This window comes from Astatotilapia calliptera, chromosome 7 (genome assembly GCF_964374335.1).
Source record: "Astatotilapia calliptera chromosome 7, fAstCal68.1, whole genome shotgun sequence".
NCBI classification, from domain to species: domain Eukaryota; kingdom Metazoa; phylum Chordata; class Actinopteri; order Cichliformes; family Cichlidae; genus Astatotilapia; species Astatotilapia calliptera.
Genome location: NC_137428.1, coordinates 2,660,823 through 2,682,585, shown reverse-complemented (window position 1 = coordinate 2,682,585; position 21,763 = coordinate 2,660,823). Strand labels below are relative to the sequence as shown.

The 21,763-nt window shown below is 41.5% G+C and overlaps 1 protein-coding gene across 1 annotated transcript in view; it reads right to left on the bottom strand.

The window, feature by feature from the left end:
- Window positions 1-21,763, bottom strand: part of LOC113025072 (polypeptide N-acetylgalactosaminyltransferase 18-like) — a 181,076-nt gene that overhangs the window by 49,130 nt on the left and 110,183 nt on the right. The window contains exons 5-6 of the mRNA XM_026172462.2: window positions 4,732-4,929; window positions 2,702-2,816 (exon numbers count right to left, since the gene is read on the bottom strand). Coding sequence (XP_026028247.1) covers window positions 2,702-2,816; window positions 4,732-4,929 — 313 coding nt within the window. The remainder of the gene's footprint in view (window positions 1-2,701; window positions 2,817-4,731; window positions 4,930-21,763) is intronic.

Below are 21,763 nucleotides of genomic sequence, written 5' to 3'. Positions count from 1 at the left end.
TTTCATTATGAACCAATGTCTGCGTAGCAATGTAACTAATACCCTGAAACACTGCCAACTCTGCTGCTCCCTGTAACTTTATGCATGTGTAATGAGCCACTCCCCCCTCTCTCGGTCCTCCATGTTAAGCTCTGCTCTCTTACATTAAACAGAAGTATTAAGGAGCAGAAATAGACGCGTCTCAGCTCGAAACATCTGGCTGAGCAACTACAGGAGCCAAAGGTTAGGCATGTATTCCCTCCTCATTCCAAATTATCAAAGCAGCAACTTTAACAACCACATAAGGTGCATAAAATATCATTATTTGAAAAGTTTGAAAATTGCTCTTGCAAACGTAAAAAAAAAATCCTGTCCGAGTGGTTCCTTCATTTTCTCTCTAACTTTTCAACACCTACAAATATGCAATGCACTTCTGCGAGCTGCAGAAGCACCTGTGTTTGTGACCTTTAATAAATCTGGTGCAATATTTCCTATAAGTGCACTCTTCCTATTGGAGTTTAGACTGAGATAACACAGCTCCTGTAGTCAACATCCAGCCAACATTCCTTTACAGGTAGTGTCGCACTCACAGCAGTTCGCCTGCGTTCTTGTTTACAGGTGGAGGGGTATAATTACTGGGGAAACATCCACCATTCCCGAGCAAATACAGGGAGCATCAGTCAGCTTGGATGCTGGCAGGTCTGCTTGTTCAGCTCTTTAGCTCCATAACCTAAGCAATACCTTATTTTTCCACCAGGGGCAGCAGAGCAGATCTTTTACTGAAGGTCTCTGTTCATCTGTTGAAACATAGATACTGAATAAAGCACTGAAAAGGTTAAGATTGCAAGGAGGGATCCAAAAATAGTGGCAGTGCTGTAATCAGTCCAAACATGCATGAGGTGATTACTCTGAAGGGGAGATTGGACACATTTAAATCGACAGATTTCAGTTTATTTCGGGCCAGTTTCTGAAACCATAGTTGCTGCTGGCTTGTCCCACCATAACTCAAATCAGCTTTCAGTTCTTCTCCCTCGATTCTGATCATTTAGCTCCAAGCATGCCTTCTTTAGCTTTTTACGGTTCATTGAAGGCTGCCGATGTGGGTTTCTTTTACTGCTGTTTTAGAAGAATGGAGCCAGGGGGAAGGTGGCATTTAAAACGTCTATTAATGCATCACAAATGGATGCAGTCAGACAAAGTTAATGATAACTGGGCTGTATGTCTGTTTTAGAGGGCACAGTACAGTAACAACCAGAAACTTCTCTCTGTGTTTCATTTATTTATCTATTCTTTTCTAGACTTGGTGGTTCAGATCAGCATCAGCCAGCCCGGCCTGATAATCAAACCTGCCCGACACAGACACGGTTGCAGTAAATCACTCCACACCGAGCCTGAGTCAACAGTTTCTCTCGATGGCTCCCGGATACATTCAGCCTCAACGCTGTGTCATCCTCCCGGGGCTGATTGGCAGCCTCAGGATGACTGTGCTTGTGCAGAGCCCAAGGCCTCTAGAGATCCGATTAGAGATAGAGTCCCTCTGGTAACTTAATGTTCTGATGGAGTTAGGCTGCCTGAAAATGAAATAAAATGTGTTGCTGCTCAAATTTGCCAGAAACTACAAGAAAACTGGAAGATGTGGAAGTTACTGTCACCATAATGTGATATATTCATATAATTTTATCATATTAAGTTACAATTTGTAGTTGTTACATCATTAGTAATTAGCCAGTTTGGGTGAGTCACCGATAAAGATGCTGCTCTATCAAAGGAAAGGTCATTCTTTTTTCTGTATGCTAGGCGAGCCGTCCTTTTAGCACAGTTCAGGTTGGATGGTGACAGCAGCTGATGCTGTTGTTAGGCGGCCCACGCTACATGTGTTTGTAGGTTACTGTATGGAAAGTGCTGGCAGAGATCTCAATCGATATAATTCAAATCAGTTTTACTGGTATATGCAACTGTTCTTGAATTTTAAGATAAAGGTCCAAAAATTAACAGCTCCTTATGAGCAAGAAAAACACCCTTTTAACAGGGAGCAACCTGTTAAAACCAGGCTCGGGGAGGGAGGGCCACCAAAGACACAGTGTGGAAGAAAGCCTGAGCTTAATAAGGCTTTATAAAGACACAGAGAGAAACATTTGAGTGAAGAAGAAACACCCAGTGCATCATGGGATGCCCCCAGCAGCCTAGACCTATTGTAGCATAACTAACGGAGAATTCAGCATCACCTGATCCAGCCCTAACTTTATGCAGGTGTAAATAAATATATTTTGAAATAAACTGACACTTTTTCCTCATAAAATGACAGTTTTCTATTAATGCATGCTGGCTGTATCCTTGTAAGGACTTTACATTATAATATAAAGCACCTTGAGGTGACTTGTTGTGATTTGGTGCTATATAAAGAAAACAGAACTGAATTGACAGATCAGTTTAAGATTGATAACGGTTATCATTGCTCCATGTTTCACCAGTAACTAGTTTTTAGAAGTCTGGTTAAACCAAGCTGTCAGGCAGCTGCTGCTGATTACATCAAAATGGCGAGTGTGGCAAAAGTTTTGACCCCAATACATTAAAAAAACGAATTTTTACTATAATCAAAACCATCTGTTTCATTCTGGACTGTATCGTAAGGGTCTCCATGAAGCTGGACAAAAAGGAGTTCTTGAGTATTCAGAAATTAATCAGTTTGGTTATAAAAAAAAGTTTATAAAGACCGTCTCACCCTGATTCCAAGCTCCACATTTTCTCCACCATAAATTTCCATGCCCTCATCAAGCAGGCCAATCTCTTCAAAGTATTTCCTGTCGACCACAAAGCAGCCAATCAGAGCAGGGCTCCTAGAATGAGAGGAAAGAGAAAAGGTCACAGAAAAATGAAGCTTGCTTTATATTAAAGTGAATGCACTGTCATTAGGCCCTTTAAAAAATATAATGCAAAGCCTTCTCCTCTACCCACATACAACAGCTATGTCCTAATCCACAATTAGCCTCATACTGGGGCTAATTGTGGGGATCAAGCCCCCTGCAGATCTATTTTTCAAGTACACTGCACATTCGCTGCTCTAAACATAGTCCTTAGTCTTGCATGAAAACCCAAGCAGTGCATTATACTCACAAATGATGCAGCTGTCAAAATGATGCCTTCACCTAACACAACTACTTCAGGACATTTTGTGGAAATTCAGGCGGGAAGAGTACACAAATCTTTCATCAACATCAAACTGAACCAACAGGGGTGAAAAATAACTCCTATTAGTATTCATGCTGTCAGTCGCACACATCTCTTCTTATCAATATGAAATACAGCAGCGCAGCAAAAACAGCTTGTTTGGGTGAATTTTGCATCCCAGTGGATACACACAGTGGCAAACAGCCAGAAACCAAAAAAAGACCCCCCCCCCCCCCCCCGGCTTTCAACACATTCTTTTTCATACAACATTCAGTTAAAGAGTTGTTTTTATTTTGCAGCCTATAGCGTACAGCAAATACTGAGCTATGGAGTTCTCATTATCAATCTGCAGTGGTGCTAAATGTGAGGTGCAGAGGAAACACTTCCAGGTGTGCTGAAGCATTAAGAGTTCCTTTCACTGGAACTAAGAGCCGAGCCCCCGCACCGTAATCCCCCCTCCACCAAACTTTACACTTGTGCAGTCAGAAAAGTACCGTTGCCCTGGCAACCGCCAGATCCAGACTGGTCCGTCGAACTGCCAGACGAAGGAGCGCGATTGGTCACTCCAGAGACATGTCTGCACTGTTCTGTATTTCACTGCATTTTAGTAGTAGTATCCATTATCGCATTCAAAGGTGGATTTTCTGAAGCTCAGCGGAACAATGTGCGTCCGAACACTGCCTCTCACAGACCGTAACTCATCATCTTCTGATAACTAGGAAGAGCACAATACGCATGTTTACTTAAGAAATTAGATACCGATTTAACAAAACTGCTCTGAAAGCCATTAAGCGGTAACAATACTCTCAAGGGGTCCTCCCGAGCAAATCCAGCAGCAATCTGCACTTGAACAAAAGTGCTTAAGAAGATAGAGAAATAAATAATTGGGCCCATTTATCTTCCTCCATTACAATATTGAGCAGGATACGTCCTCTTGTTTTTCTCCAAATCTATAAACACTGTATTATTGATTTACTTGCCATAAACCTCAACTACAGACATGTTATCCTCTTTGCACGTATTGGTGAGCAGGCAATTCTGCTGTCATTACTGGGCTGTTTGTCTGTACTGGTCTCTGGTGTGCGTAAGCAATCTTTCTCCGTTATATTGGCAACACTTTCCTGGCCACTGAAGATCATTCTTTGTGGGTATGCGTGGTGACTGTGCGTGGTGTTCAGGACATCAAATAAGCAGACATAAAATGCACCTGCTCTCCTTCTTAAATGTTAACTGTAACGGCCCACCGAGACCGTTTTTATGTCTTACACTTAATTTGCTCGGTAGCTGTATTGCTTCCCGCGGGTTTTATACGGGTTACAATACTGACACTACACTAAGCAGAATTTACATGCGTAATTATTCATGGGGATTAGTGTTGGAGAAATTATAATGTAAAAATAATGAGCTTAGTAAGTGATCTTATCAACCCTACTTCAATATGCTTCAAGTCAAATGATTAATAATTAATACATTCTTGGACTTCTTTCACATAAAGAGGTTCCTTTTAATAAAATAAAACCATTTCTTTTTCCCCCTCATATTTTTTTTTACATTATCGAGCCTCAGAGCTCATCTCCCGTTTACCTGATAGGCGCCGTGTTGTTGTGCTGCGTCCACCAGGACTTTGGCGGGTTGAGGTATCTGCACCACAGCTCCCAGTCGAAGCCCTGAGCAGACAGAGGGTATTCCTCGATCTCAAAGGTGTCATACTTGATGTTGTCAAATGAAGGCGAGACCACCCGGGTCCGGTCCTCCTTTATTCGCTGCAGAATAGGCTCCGCCCTGCAGGATGATAAAGTACAGATAGGAATGTGTTTATAAAGACAAAAGCAAATTATTGAAGAGATCGGTCTTACGCTGCAGGGATTAACGTGGTCTCTCCCATCATCTCACATCATGTTGTGAGAAGAATCAACACCATAAAGTATAGATTACTGGAAAAACAGTCTTTGTAGATGTGGTTTCATCACATTTTGACTCTGCATCAGCTACAAGCAGAGCTGTGCTAAGCCTGTCCGAACCTATGTCTTCCCCACCCAATGCACACATCTCCTGTGGTGTGCACAACCTCACTGAGTTCTGTACCACACAGGATGTGGCACTGGGCACTGCTCTCGTCGTTCACTGCTAACGGGGGAAGTTTCTTCTGATCTGAGGTCATATTAGAAAGAACCGAGTAGCAAGGCAGGACAGGCAGGGTGTTTGTGGCTCCTGAGAGGGGTGAGAGGCTCATGTGTATTGGCGTGCTTCCCGATGCAGTGAGGGGGCGACTGGTGGCACCAGCTAAACCACCAGCTGGAGCGATTGGCACACGCATAATGGGGTCGGTGTGCCCACCAGCAGACACATCCATTTGTGCAGATTTGACAGGGAAGCACTGCTGCCCGGCTCCCAGGCAGGGACGTTAGGGGCCCAAAAGTTGTCTGTGAATACCCCACAAAGCTGTGGTGGGTCTTGAGTTAACTGCACAAAGCGATGCTAAGAGAGGTGTGTAGTGGAACCTGGGGGCACAAAATGCTTGTCCGGCTGTATTTGTAAGACCTGCGACTGATTGGCGACCTTTCTTTGTCTTTTCTGATTGACTGCAGGACAAGAAGGAAGAGCCTGCTGCTGTGCTGCTTTATCAACTACTCCCCCTGGAGGATCATGTGATAGTGTTACCTTGTTTTTTCTAATATTCCTGTGCAGCTTTCTGTTGAGCGAGGAGGAGTGAGCAAGCTTTCTAATAAGCTTTGATTCTTTTCCTCTAAAGAGACGTTTAGTGAAGAAATTATATTTTGTTCCAGTAGATATTTGTTTTACTCATTCATTATTTCACTTTGCTTTTACTTCTGTGCGGGTGTTGATTCTTTTGGTGTGCACATACTCTGTAGCAGCCTTTTTATTAAATGTATTTCTTTTAAAAAAAGACGGAAAGCTTTTGTTGAGCAATCATCTTAAAGCCGATACATGTGGTTCAGAACTAATTTGTGTGCTATTAATTTGGTCACAGTTGCTTCATTATGCATCTTTTTGTCATGTACAAATACAGTCATCTCAAAGACAGGATAATAAACTTCAGGTAACTGATCTAACATCCAAGACTGGACCCTAAAAATTCTGACTGCTCTAAATGTCCCTAAAGGATGGAAAAACAAACAGCACAAGACACAAAATGTTCACCTTGAATCATGTTTGAATTTTTGAGCCTTATTTGCCTCTTTGCTTTGTTTTGATTAAATAAATATAAAAGACAGTTTTTGTGGTCCTTTTTGTCTTTATTGAGCCTAAATCTCATTGGTGTATTTTCACAGTTTATGTTCCTGATTCTGCTCCGATTGGGCGGAGCAACCAAGTAATTTTATCCAGCTTTTATTTAGTTCAAAGCTCTGTTTCAGCAGTGTCATTATCTCCAAGTACCAAAATGCAAATGAAGAAGTCAAAAGAAAACAGAAAAGTCAAAAGGCCCCAGACACTGGCAGAGGAAACAGCCTAAATTATTCCTCTTCTATCTTATATTTGTCATGAATATTACTGATGCTGCCTGCTGTCAGCTGAAGATTCTTTGCCCTTAAGAACTTTATAACCCGGCTGCGTGTTCGGGTTTGTTTGTTTTTGAAATTTGCATTTTAACAGTAGAGAAATAAAAAGTTCTTTAAACTGAATTTGAAGCCTAAAAAAGTCAAACATGTATTAAATATCACACGAATGAGTCTGTCTGGGAAAAAAGAATGTGATAAAACAATCTGGGGAATTGTCAGTTCAAGCTGGGAAATGAGACGGCCGTCTTGACTGGATCAGGAAGGTCATCCCGCTGGAGAGCAGCGAGCACAGAGCTGAATCAAGGACTGAAGGAGTGCAGCTGAAGGCTCATCAGAGACAGCAGAATCAGTGGAAGCAGTAAGGTGGTGTCTGGAATATGAAGTCCTTGAGAGATCCGATTCCATCCTACTTAGCCTTGTAAGCCATTCCAGAGCTGAGAATTGAATCGGAGAGTGAGTACAGGAAGTGGCTGGAAAATTCAGCGTTGGGGGGCTGAAGAGAGTCCAAAGAGTCCAACCAGAGCCAGGACTACAAATGAAGTCCTTGATCAAGTAATATGCAATTCAGCGGATGTTGACCACAAGGCTACGGGGCTGTGGTGGGATGATAACTTTGGCAAGTGGGACAGCTCTTAAGATTCATGGGGGGATGTTGGCAGCCTGGGCAGTGATCACACACAGAGGGAAAGAGCACTGCTGTTGAAAAGCTGAGCAGATCACAAGATGTCCTGCTGCAGATAACGTCTGTCCCCAAGCAGAGATGCTGTTTGTCTATTTTTAACTCTTCGGCATTCAAACCTCGGACATTTTGTGACATTTCTTTGTTAATTATGTGGTTCTTCCAGGAAACAGAGTAGGTTTGTGATATAAAAAAGAAAAGTTGAAAGATTGCAAAGCAGACATTTAAAAATGTTCCTGTTTTAAAAGACGATTTTTATTCATATTTAGTGAAACAGGATTTAAATCAAAGTGGGTTGCAAAGCAGCTTGCAGAAAAACATAGTCCTTCTCTCAAAAGCAGGGCATAATTTTTTTAGCAGATATCTGTACTTGTTGTCTCTTTTCAGCCATTAAGGTGGACCTTTAGGGTTCCAACGTTCTCTTGTTTTTAAACCTGAGACACTTTTTAAGGAGTCATGTTCGACTGTATGAGCAGAACCCCGGACTGCCGCTTAAAGGTGTGAGCTGTGTCAGTTTAAAACACCCTGCATAACTGGATGGTCCATCTTCAAACTCATTCAGAGCAGACAGGCAGGAAGAATTTAGCACTGACATTTCTGATGAAGTGTGTGAAAAATGTTTGGAAAACAGAGTCTGTTAAAATGCTAGGCATATTCTGAGTCGTCCACTGATTGCACTTCTCTGCCACTAGATTACATAAAATATTCAAAGGGATTTCACCTCTGTGCATAAAATGTTTGACGAAGGCAGGAACTCTTTTAGTTTAATAGATTACAGACTTTCTGAGGTTAAAGTGAAGGATTAATATGAAGCTCAGGTTGTCTCCCTATCCACAATGAAGAAGTCTGCTACACTCCAGGAACATGGGGCAGCCCAAACGTTTGTCACGAGGCTCAAGGATTTAAGAAATATACCACAATCAGAAAAAAAGCAGATACAATGAGTCAAGCCATTTACCTGACAATGACAACAAAGTTAAAATGATTGGTTAATGGTCTAATCGAGCAACAGTATTCTAAGGTAATACCTTTCAAATATGATGTAATACAGTAATTTCTCCTTAATGTCAGAAAACACCAGCGTTCTTAAATGTTAGATTTTCTTTTAATTTACAGTGGCTTGCAAAAGTATTCGGCCCCCTTGAACTTTTCCACATTTTGTCACATTACAGCCACAAACATGAATCAATTTTATTGATTTGCAGTTATTTATTTGTAAAAAATGTTTGGTATCATGTATGATTTTCGTTCCACTTCTCACGTGTGCACCACTTTGTGTTGGTCTTTCATGTGGAATTCCAATAAAATTGATTCATGTTTGTGGCTGTAATGTGACAAAATGTGGAAAAGTTCAAGGGGGCCGAATACTTTTGCAAGCCACTGTATATATTTTTGTATATCTCTACCTTTCTTTCCAAAAATCTAGAAAACAGATGTTTGAAAAAAAGTTTTTAATAGTCTTATCGAAAGTTCTTAAAGTTTAAGCATTATCAATATTAGCTTTAATTTCACGATCACTGTGTCACCAGCAAAATCTGAGAAGAACTGTTTTCTGACTCAAAATGAGATCTTTGCAAAATTGTGTGCTTGCTGTATCTCTGTCTTATCTAACAAAGCTGGGCACTCGGTTAATGCTAATGAGGCAGAACCTTACTGATCCTTTTGTGTGTTGCAAACATTACTGAAAAATAATATTATTGATGTGAAGAAGACAAAGGCTGAGTGGAATGAGAAAAATCAGAGCCTTGCCTCTTCAATTTGTGGACTGCTAGAGGCTGTCATCTAAATGCAAACTACCACTGGCAGTTCCACGAGGGAGAAAACATAAACCTGGCACTGTGGCTCACAGTCATGCATGTTTGATCAGTTCAGGCCCACAGATGTATACGATAATAACATCAGAAATTCCCAGCATTAGAGAAGGGGGGGGTGGGGGGCTCTTTCATCCTGCACTCTGATTGTTCTTGGGCGGTAAACCTCGCCTATGGCTGAGTTTTTTTTTCATCCGCTCGCACATATAAACACAGCGAGCCCACACAGATAAGCCTGGAATCTTGATATAGGGGGAAATCTGGGATCCACCTAATTAGTGAGACCTTCACATCAAAGAAAGGTAAAGGCTGGAGTGTTCACACGGGGAAGCGCCACGTCAGCTGAGAGAAAATTATTCTCTCACAGCTGAATATTAAAACATGTAAGGTGCTCTGGAACTCATTCATTTAGCTGCAGATCTCCAGATAGATTAACCCCAGCCTCCGTGAACTGCAATTAGTTAATATATCTACAAATTTATGGCAAATAAATTAGTTATATTTGAACAACATATTAGCCAGGAGCAAGTGATTTAAAAAGATCCGTTTTAGAAAAAAAAGAAGTGTCTAATAAAATAACTTCACTTTCTGTGTTTGACATTTTTAACTTCATTTAATTTTTTGTAAACAATAAAAATTCAGAAAATAACTTTTTTTGTGTTGTCAAATGAAGATGAAGTTCCATCTTATGTTAATGGAGCAGCAGGTGTGCCATTACGTCATCTCTCAGCATAGACTGAGCTTTGAACTACAGTACTAACAGGGATGAGAAAGAGATACAGGGAGTGCAGAATTATTAGGCAAATGAGTATTTTGTCCACATCATCCTCTTCATGCATGTTGTCTTACTCCAAGCTGTATAGGCTCGAAAGCCTACGACCAATTAAGCATATTAGGTGATGTGCATCTCTGTAATGAGAAGGGGTGTGGTCTAATGACATCAACACCCTATATCAGGTGTGCATAATTATTAGGCAACGTCCTTTCCTTTGGCAAAATGGGTCAAAAGAAGGACTTGACAGGCTCAGAAAAGTCAAAAATAGTGAGATATCTTGCAGAGGGATGCAGCAGTCTCAAAATTGCAAAGCTTCTGAAGCGTGATCATCGACCAATCAAGCGTTTCATTCAAAATAATCAACAGGGCGTGTGGAAAAACCAAGGCGCAAAATAACTGCCCATGAACTGAGAAAAGTCAAGCGTGCAGCTGCCAAGATGCCACTTGCCACCAGTTTGGCCATATTTCAGAGCTGCAACATCACTGGAGTGCCCAAAAGCACAAGGTGTGCAATACTCAGAGACATGGCCAAGGTAAGAAAGGCTGAAAGACGACCACCACTGAACAAGACACACAAGCTGAAACGTCAAGACTGGGCCAAGAAATATCTCAAGACTGGTTTTTCTAAGGTTTTATGGACTGATGAAATGAGAGTGAGTCTTGATGGGCCAGATGGATGGGCCCGTGGCTGGATTGGTAAAGGGCAGAGAGCTCCAGTCCCACTCAGACGCCAGCAAGGTGGAGGTGGAGTACTGGTTTGGGCTGGTATCATCAAAGATGAGCTTGTGGGGCCTTTTCGGGTTGAGGATGGAGTCAAGCTCAACTCCCAGTCCTACTGCCAGTTTCTGGAAGACACCTTCTTCAAGCAGTGGTACAGGAAGAAGTCTGCATCCTTCAAGAAAAACATGATTCTCATGCAGGACAATGCTCCATCACACGCGTCCAAGTACTCCACAGCGTGACATGGCCTCCTTGTTCACCTGATCTGAACCCCATTGAGAACCTGTGGTCCATCATCAAATGTGAGATTTACAAGGAGGGAAAACAGTACACCTCTCTGAACAGTGTCTGGGAGGCTGTGGTTGCTGCTGCACGCAATGTTGATGGTGAACAGATCAAAACACTGACAGAATCCATGGATGGCAGGCTTTTGAGTGTCCTTGCAAAGAAAGGTGGCTATATTGGTCGCTGATTTGTTTTTGTTTTGTTTTTGAATGTCAGAAATGTATATTTGTGAATGTGGAGATGTTATATTGGTTTCACTGGTAAAAAGAAATCATTGAAATGGGTATATATTTGTTTTTTGTTAAGTTGCCTAATAATTATGCACAGTAATAGTCACCTGCACACACAGATATCCCCCTAAAATAGCTCAAACTAAAAACAAACTAAAAACTACTTCCAAAAACATTCAGCTTTGATATTAATGAGTTTTTTGGGTTCATTGAGAACATGGTTGTTGTTCAATAATAACATTATTCCTCAAAAATACAACTTGCCTAATAATTCTGCACTCCCTGTAGTCCTCCCGTATTGGACATAAATTGTTAAATTCAGAATTTATCTTAAAATCCTTTTTACATACAAATTCTTGAATAATAGGTCGTATCTGAATGGGAGGCAGAGCCTTCAGTTTTCAGGCCCCTCTTCTGTGGAACCAGCTTCCAGTTTGGATTCAGGAGACAGACACTATCTCTACTTTTAAGATTAGGCTTAAAACTTTCCTTTTTGCTAAAGCATTCAGGCTACGTTCACTCTGCAGGTCTTAATGCTCAATTCCGATTTTTTGATCAAATCCGATTTTTTTGTCTGCTTGTTCACTCTACAAATAAAATGCGACAGCAAATGCGCTCTAGTGTGAACGCTCAAAGCGGCCGCATGCGCAAAAGAAGACGTCACACACAACGCGCTCTGTTTAGACTCAGAGCAACAGCATGTTTGACTGATGGCCTTAATATAAAGACTTCGGACTTGACGTTTCCCAATTTTTGCTTTAAGTTATTTTGTTATTTACATAATAATGTAAATAACCTAATAATGATCCTTATTGCTGTTTCAGAGGAGCGCTGCTTCAAAGGATAGCTGCAGGTTTCTGTCAGAATCTGCAGATTATACAGAACAAAGAAAATGTTCACGTTTCTCCAACGTTGTCTTCTCAACAGTTTCACTGACATCTACACGGGATGGCCAGGAAGCGTTCGCGATGTCTTCTCCGGCGCTGATAATTGGCGTCTGTCTTGTGTCGGTGACGTAAAAGACGGATTTAATGCGACATGACCATCAAACAGCAGTCGCTTTCTAAAACATCGGATATGTATGGGATTCAGCACCACATACGAAAGTGACCCAGATCAGATTTGAAAACATCGGATTTGTCTGTGTGTACTGTCTTTCTATGGTCTCCTTTTCTTGTCACCTCTAAACCAATCGTGGCAGATGGCTGGCCCTCCCTTAGCCTGGCTCTTTCTGTTAAAAGGGAGTTTTTCTTTGTGCTAGTTCATAGGGTCAGTTGATTGTTGGGGTTTCTGCAGAATACTACAGGGTCTTCTACAATAGACAGATCAATCACTTTCCATGAGTTGCTGTTTGGAGTGGAAACTTATTATATTGTGAGAAAATGTATTTTTAGATTCTGCTTTCAACAATTCTGTTGGAGTGCAGTCTATACAACAGGCTATTTCTGTACATACATGCCAACATACGTGCACCTCATCATGTAATTATGTTTTGCCACCATATTTGGCGATGACTAGGAGCCCATATAGAGAATATGAGATTATAGAGGATTACTGTGATAACAGCCGGACAGTCTCTCTAACATAAAACACCCTATAATTACTGGACTTTGATTCAAAATAGACAACACTGCCGATAATTGCAATGGATGGTAGAGGCAATTATGCAGATCGAGCAGTCAGTGCTTTGTGGGTAATTATACAGCAATTTCTCAATTTCTGCAAAAAGAAATGTAGAATCTTCCAGAGGGTGGCCAAGATTCGGAGCACAGAAAGGAGCGTGGAAAATAAAGGTTTAGGAGGAAGGTGTCAGCAGAGGAAGACAAATGAAAGAGACGGAGAAGAAAGTAACACAGAAGAGCAGAGGCGTGCCCGCTGCTTTGTCATTACTACAAGTGAAATCACATGCGTTACTGGGAGCGTTAATAACACTGGCACAAATACAACAGCGGCTATTATGGCAGTGACGAGCGGCACAACAAGAAACATTTAAACACAAAAACACATTGTCAACAAAGTGTGCTTAAAGAGAGGGGAAAGTGGACGGAAGAAGCCTCGTTCGCTGGCTGAGCTCTTTTGTGTCTCAGCCAAGAGTGATGTTATTAGCCACAGACAAATACCCCCCACTGTGGCAATACGTAGGAGGTTTGTGTCAGAGCTTCGTACAGGGAGGGAGGGAGGACTGGAGTGGGTGGACGAGTGGAGGGTTAGGAACCTTGTAAGTGTCTCTCGTCGAATGTGAAGCACACAGCAGCAGCAAATGTTATTTTGGATCCAACCCAGACAGTAAGATGAAGCACGCTGAAGAGCAAAAAGCAAGGCAGCACACACAAACGTGTTACCTGCAAATCGATGTTGAACTCGTGTGTGTGCGTGTGTGAGACATTCTGGCGGCTGTCAGAATGATTAACGGGTGCAAAGCAGTGTTTTTAAGAAAGGACCCCGAGGTCGCAAAGTGTCCTCGGCTCAAAGAGGCTGCTAGGAAGCAAAACAGCACTTGACAGAAGAGCTGACGTGTTACGGAGCTCAGCTGCCCCAAGACTGTCACGTGTTACACACAACCAGTTATGCTAATGGGGTCAGTAATTAACTACTGCTCTCATTACTTAAGGTGCTTAATGGATTCATTAGGAAGTATTTCAACTGTGTGTCAACATGCTCGTCTCTGGCATCACGCGTGCTTGCAATTATTTAAACTCCAGCCTTAAGAGTGGGTTATTTCCAGGAAATAAAAGTGTCCTCATTAAAATGCAAATACATGCGACTTATCAGATTACCTGCTGTAACTAGGAAGCAAGGTTTAAATATTTAAACTTTCAGCAGGAAATGCAGGCAGGCCAAAATATCCCAAAAAGTTGGAATAACGAATCTTTAACCTATAGTCAGTCTATACCTCAGGTGGCACATTGATAAGCCTTCTAGTTCAAAGAATTGCTCCTAAACTGTGTGACAAGTGGGATATTTGTGAGCATGCACTGCTGCGAATTGTTGCGGAAGTGTCGGTTAGCGAGCGTCCACGGGAATTTGAAGCCGGAGTAAGGAAACTGGAACTGTCGGGAAATCGATGTAGAACACGAATTTCTGTCAGTGTTACGATCACGAGAAAGTAAATAAAATAAAATCAAGACAGCGGTACGAGAGTAGCTTTTGTAATAAGGAAGTGCTCTGAATATGTCAAATCTCAAACTGTTTATTAGTCCAAACCAGAACTGTGAGCATTTCTAAGTAGGCATGACATCATTTTTAATTTTACATAACCAGATGTGATACTATGAGTTCATACTGTTATGAACATGATGTTTATTAGCATCATTTTAATATATAGACAAGTAAAGAAGGTCACTACTGCTCCAGTAATGTATAGCATTTCAGTAATTACAGTTACCTTTCCTGAAAAACAGGGAAAGACTTTACTTTTGTCCGATATTCAAACAATACAGCACATTTACATCACTGATTATAGTTCAGCCCATAAGATGAACGGCACTCTGTGCTCGTAAGCAGGAAGGAGGACTCACCTTTAGCAGCTTGACAGCGATGAGTTTCACATCAGCTGCTCACAGTGTGGTGGTGTTGGATCGTTCTGTTTTTGTTCACCTTTTCCTGTTTTATTTTGAAAACATTGGTTTCTGTTCCTGTCAATTTTTATTCCTCACTTTGCTCATTTTCCATCCTGGTTAGTTGTTTGCTCCGCCCTGATTAGTCTCACCTGTGCTGGCTTCCACAGTGTATACTGCCTATGCTGCCTGGCACCTTTGCACACCGCACGTGTAAATATATTCTTTTCTTAACGCAGCCGTTCACACCAACTGCGTAATTTTGCAGGATGAATTTGTGATTTTGTTTTTTCAGATCATCTCATGGGTGACGTTCAGGTAATGCTGCTCCACACGTCCAACACTCAGATCTGGATTTGATGTAATCAAGGTGGAATTTAATCAAAACTAGAGCTTACTTCATGAAACGGAGCCAAGAAGACAAAGTGGACGGTGAGGGAGTCAGTGTTAAAACATTCAACCTTAAAAATTACATGCAGCTGCCACTTGGCTTCAAATGAAGCAGAAAATGTAACCAGTAAATGTCCTTTCATATTTCTGGAATGGCTATAACTGGGAGCGACGTTGCTAGTTATCATTATGATGCCACTTCATCTCATACTGACTGACTTATTCACCTCAGCTGCTTAAGATCACCGTCTTTCCCCCGTGCGCCTGCTACGTACACTGGATTATATTTTTTATACAAGTATTTTCTGTATCGGTTTCATATTAAAAGCCCTCTTCAGCTTCATAAACCGGTTAATATTTTGAGGATATTCTCACAGTTATCAGAGTGAGAGAGTCATTTCTCACAGGGACTGTAAGAGATGTTAAACTGTCGCCGTTGCAGAGTCGTACCGTACAGCAGATTGAACTGTCAGAAGTGATTTACTCATCAGTGTGCAGCTAAACAGTGAATCCGTTAAAAATGATGGCAGCCTGTTCCAACCAGCACATTAACTCTGATAAAACCGGCAGTTTTTGACAAAATGCAAAAGTTACTGAAAGTCATTCACTCAATTCTGCAAATACTGTCAGACAACAACGACTGTGGCACACACAACGAAGAAAGTCACAGAAAATGCGTCTCTTAAGCCGGTAAGAATGATGGACTTTAATCTCTTGTTTTACTTCTTGAGTAAATTTTGTGAATATCAGAATAACAGTGAAACACACCTGAGACCACTCAAGCCAAATAAGCTGAAATCCTGAGAAAGGGAAAGAAAGCAGATGAGACCTGGAAAACATATTTAGTAAACCGGAAAGCTTATTTGTCTGATTTGTTACCATTACATGCAGGACTGCCCGCTGCCCTCACCCTGATTCAGGTGCACTTTCTAACTCAACTCAGCAATTAGCACTAGTTCTGCACTGATGGCCAGAGACAAGTTAAAGCTGAGGGTCACCTTCAAATGTAAACACAGTATAAAAACTTCAGCAAGTCTTTGAGCTGTCACTTGAAAGCCTCATGCAAAGAAATCAATTTAGATTAGAAAAAAGATTTGCTGTTGCTCACAAAGCACGAGATGGATATACAAATCTATCACCACCAAGTGTCAAGAACTGAGTGAGGAGCATCATCAAGAAATTCAAAGAGAGCCACAAGTACAGAACAAGCCTGACAGAGGTAGAAAGAGAAAGACTTCAAAGACTTTAGGAAGAAAACTAGGGAGAGATGTGTTTAACTACCCCAGACCCTGCAGAGGAATAGACTGTGCGGCTGCACACAAAGGAAAAGTCCACTTCTGTAGATAAAACTAAAGGTCTTTGGCCACAGAGATGCTACTTATGTTTAGACAAGGGAGAGGCACCACAGTCCCCACAGTGAAACACAATAGTGGAAGTATTATGCTGTGGATGCGTCAGTGCTTCTGGAACTTGGAACTAGTGACGGTGGAAGAAAGAAAGATATGTGACAACTTTAAATGAAAACTTCAAGCAGTCAGCAGCAAAACTGGGTCTGGGTCGTTCTTCTTCTTGTCCTGTTCAATACGACGACTAAAAACATACGCTGGTGCTGGTGAAGAACTCCCTCCAGAAGCTGATTCTGTTTATCTGGATGCTACATTAAGATGAAAAGACTTTTTGGGATTTTTTTATCTGGACATTTAAGCATGCGTCAGACACCAAGTGAACGTTATGTACTGGCCTGCATGAAGCCCTGACTAGGATCCCATTGAAAATCTGTAGAGAGAACAGGGGACCACGGTCCATGTCAGAGGAACATCAAATCTGGAAGAGATGAGAGACTCAACATAGAAGAATGGGATGGGATTGCTCAGGAGGCGTGTGTGAGACTTGCTGAGAACGACAACAAATTACTGCAGGCTGCCGTCCGGCAAAAAGGACACACAAGTAGACTCGGTGCTGGAATGAAGAAGTGCAGGAAAATATTTAAAGGAAGAGTTTAGCAAAGACAAAGTGGGATAACCAGGCAGACGGGAGTACTGGAAGGTTAGGTGTACAGGAAGGAGAGAGGTGGCAAAGGAAAAGGGTTACAGAGACTTGTATGTAAAGCTGGAAGGTTTGGTGAGGACGAGCTGAGATGAATGCAGATCTGCTGTGGCGTTCACAGGTGTATAAGCTAATGTGTGTGCTGATAATAAAAGATATCGTTTCTTCTTTTAATGCTAAGGATGGAGCACGCTTCTTATCCTGCTCAGCTAACAGACTACAGTTTACTGTGCTGACAGTAAGGGCCGAGAGGTGACGGCTGTGACAGTCCAGCATATTGACATGAAGAATTAACATGAAAATGGCTTAAAAGTGTTCTTTCTACTTAGAAAAGCAGAAGTTCTAGTAATGCTAGTCTGTTACTAGTCTGTGTATGTGAAGATGACATGTGGCTGTCTTTTCACAACCATTTAGTAACCAACTGGATGGTGATTAAACACATGAAAAAACACAAACAATGCCAGACCCATTTAATTTCTTTGCTGAATTATTCCGATCAACATTTCTCACATTTCCTGAGACGGTTTGACTGAAGCGTCTCACGATTTCTGCAGATTGTGAGAATCTTTCTGTGATATTTGGTTCTGTAGATGAAGAAATCCCCAAGTTCCTCACACAAATACTCTGAAGCATATTGTTGCTAAACTATTTGCTCACACAGTCATTCACATAGTGGTAACATGTCCACATCTCTGCTTCTGAAAGACTCAACCTCCAGTGAACCTCGAGAGCATCTCACTGCCGAGGGACTCCTCTATCAATCCTTTATCTGAGGCCTGATTTGAAACTATTGGCAACAACAGTGTGAGCTGCATATGAAAGTTCCAGCTTGAACCAGTTGTACACAGAAACATCAAAACCCTCAGAAAGCAGCTTCAAAGGCTTTGGACCGATCTTCAAAGCGCGCAGCGCAGTGTTGCATTTTAGCCGCTGAATTAAACATGTTTCCAAGTCATGCAGCCGTAACTGGAGCACTGAGGTGTAAGCTCCGTAGGTCAAAGTTGTCCTCATGAGTTAAAGTTTATCAATGATTTATATACGACATCACTAAGAAAGTGACACCGCTGAATGGAAATGGAAAGGAACTGTGTGAGGACTCAGGCTCTCTCTTGACATTAGGTTTAAATGTGTTCAAACAGAGAATGATTTTTAACCATCGCCTTTGTTTATATTGGGTTGTTCTGGGCTACTGACTAAGTACTTGTGATAGCAAAGCGGAGACGTTTGTGTTCTTTTTTTTTCACATTTCCAGAACGCATTTTTATCATGCTGTTAGTATTTACAGCCAGATAAACAATGAATCTCTGGGAACGTGGAGCAGGAGATGAAAAGTCGGATTGGTGCGGCATCAGCTTTAATGCGGGCCTCGTATCAGGCTATTGGGGTGAAGAGAGAGCTCAGCACTGGCAAAGCTTCCAATTTAGCAGTCATTCTGTGCTGTAACCCTCACCTATCATCATCAGCTCTGACTGGTGACCGAAAGAATGTGGCCAAAATGAGTTTCCTCTGCAGGGCGGCTGAGCTCAGCTTTACAGATAATTTGAGAGAAGAGCAGCTCCTCCACATGGAGGTGGTTTGGGCATCTGAGGTGATGTCTGCATCAGTGGTCATCACTATGGAAACATATTTATAAACTCTTATTTGGCCCAGAAGTGTCTCAGAAGTGTCTCTTATGGAGCAACTGGGAAAGTATGTATGTATGAATAAAATGAAGACTGTGATCTGTTCTGATATTCTAAATAATAAAAGAAACAACATGTCAATAATAACTTTTATATTGATTTTGTTTTGATAAAACATTTTAAAGTTTGTGGATGAAGAGAACCTTGAAGAGACGTGCACCTACGCTCCTTCTTTTCCGAAGCATTTGATGTGCTAAGGTGGCAAACCGAGCTCACGAATACTGCTGGATATTAGCAACGACTAAAACCCAATGCTATGCCAGCAATTCTGACCCTCAAGAAGTCTTAATGTCCTTAGATAGCGAGTTTAATCACTTTAAGAAACATGAAAGAAGGAATATTACGAGTAATGTAGCCCTGAAAGCCAAGCAGTTGTCACATCCTGAGCTTCCTGATCACAGAGGAGTGTCGGGTCACTCAGCTCAGCAGTCTATAAGCCAATTAGACCCCTCCTCCACACACACACACACACACACACACACACACACACACACACACACACACACACACACACACACACACACACACACACACACACACACACACACACACACACACATCACTCTCTCATGTGATGATCTTCTCTTTGATGTACAGTTTGAGTAATGTCTGTAATGTTGTTACGCTCGGGTTCAAACTGAAACGACTGAACAGAGATGTCTCAGCACTCGATGTCGCCGGTCAGATGGTGTTTCAGTGTAAACAACAAACGCTGCTCACAAGTTAAAGGATTTTATGTTTCTAAACTGACACAAAGTAAGACAACTGTTTGTTTTCTAAAAAGCATCAGATCCTAATTGCTGAAGTTAAAGTTAATCTGCAGGACAACCTTTACAATCTCACAACATGTCCTGTCACGATAGTATTCATGTGATTAACCTGCATTCAGTAAACGTGACGTCTGAACTTGACAGTAAGGTGCAAAACGTCTGTGCGGTACCATTTCGACAATCCTAGGTTGCCTTTTTTCTCGTGTCATCGTGTTCACAGATGCCCGCCCACTCTCCGTGACAACAACCCCCCCGTCAGCCTTCAGACTGAGGCGTAAAAAGCTGCACATGCATTCAGACTCAGAGTTCCTTTGAAGGGATGTGACCAATCAGATTTCACAATGCAAATACCGATCTCTCCTTTTCATCACGAAGATGATTGTGGCAAATATTTGTTTCCTTCGACACTGTCAGAAAAAACACGTTTCCAAGAATGAGCACGCAGACGAGCCACTACCTCAGACGCCTTTACTTTGTGGTTGTTGCTATAATTCCTTTTAAGGTGTCTTGGTTTAATGTCAGCCTGCATGAGGATTATTCCTTTCACAATGACCTTTTATTAAAGCCTACAAGAAGAAAGTATGAAATGCTAAAAATCTAACTTTATTTATTTTGTTTTCTGGCGCGTTGTTGTGTCGATATTCACAGCAAAGATATTATCGTTAACATTCACGCAGCAGAATTTAGTTCAGGTTTCACTGAGCAGATTCTTATTTCTACTTGGATTAAGTGATTCTGTGATGTAGTCACTGCAGATGTGTTTCTTTGTTGATCGGAGCAAAGACAAAGTGCGTAACCAGAGCGCTGCAGGTTTAATTAAGCACCCCTTTATTTAGCAGAATACCTCAACCACTTCATCTCTTTTATCCACCCGGGTCTTTGGAATTAAATCACCTCACTGCCAGCCTTTCACACGATTAACTTTGTGGCCTAAAATTCAAATAAATATGTCAGAGCCTCTGTGGCTCTCTGGAACTGAAGGTTTGCACCTGTCTGACTGATGAATATGGGTTACAGCACCACAAGTTTGTTATAGCAGTCAGAGTGACGGAGGAATGCAGCGATCCCGTCATGAATCAGCTTATAAATAGATTATTTCTTCCATTGTGTGCTGAAATTCTTCAACCGCTGCTGCAATAAAAGAAGGAAAAATATGCCTTCTTTCTGGGAATTACCTATAATATTCTCTTTAGTTTACACTGGTGCAATCAGTGCAGTTTAATTGTTTTTATATAGCACCAATTCACAGTAAGAGTTGCCTCAAGGTGCTTTACATTGCAAAGTAAAGACTCTACGATATTACAGAGACAACTCTAACTAATGATCCGACATGAAAGAAGGCAGTCTGGGATATTTGCTTCATCTGTGTGTTAAGGGGTTCCTCACAGGTACAGGCCCGTGGTCTGAATAATCTTAACAGTGATAAGTTGATGATATTTAAAATCAAAGCATTATTTAATGCTGAGACTTGTAGGGAGAGGGTCTAATGGACATGTTGGATGAAGGTGGAGAGAATCGAGCAGTGACATATCTGTGACATGTGTGGGGAAGCTATGATTTCTTTTTCTCTAATGTTTCACATTAAATTTTAAAGAAATTCATGGAGAAATCCAGGGCTCAGAGGTTAATCCTGTTTTCCTCCGTCGATGACGCATTATAAGATGTCTCGGCTTCACAGTGGGCTTCTTTGATACAGTAAGAAACTACGTAAAACGCCGTTTCCAGTTCACGTGTTACCTTTGTGAATTCTATCAGAGAGACAAACCTGTCTGATTGATTGCTTTAAGCCTGCAGCACCACTAACTAACACACTTCACTGTGGAAGCAAAGCATGGAGTACGAGTAGCTGGTCATATGTTACTGAAGGCAATAATTATTTAAATTTTGCTACAGTACTTTTAGATTGATGTCCCCAGTGTTGTGTGGTCCGGTGTTCTAAATTTAAACGTTGTTAAGAAAAGGAGGATCTATTAAGTGTTCAGTTTCTCCATGCACCATATATCAGGACTGAGAGTGTGATTAAAGCGATGAGTGGACCTATTAACATTTTAAGAGAAGTCATTTGAGTCTCATTATGACTTGAGGCTTTATAGGTGTTAGCGGGGCCTGCAGTGGTGGTGTCGGGTTCTTTCTCCAGCTTCAGGTGCCAC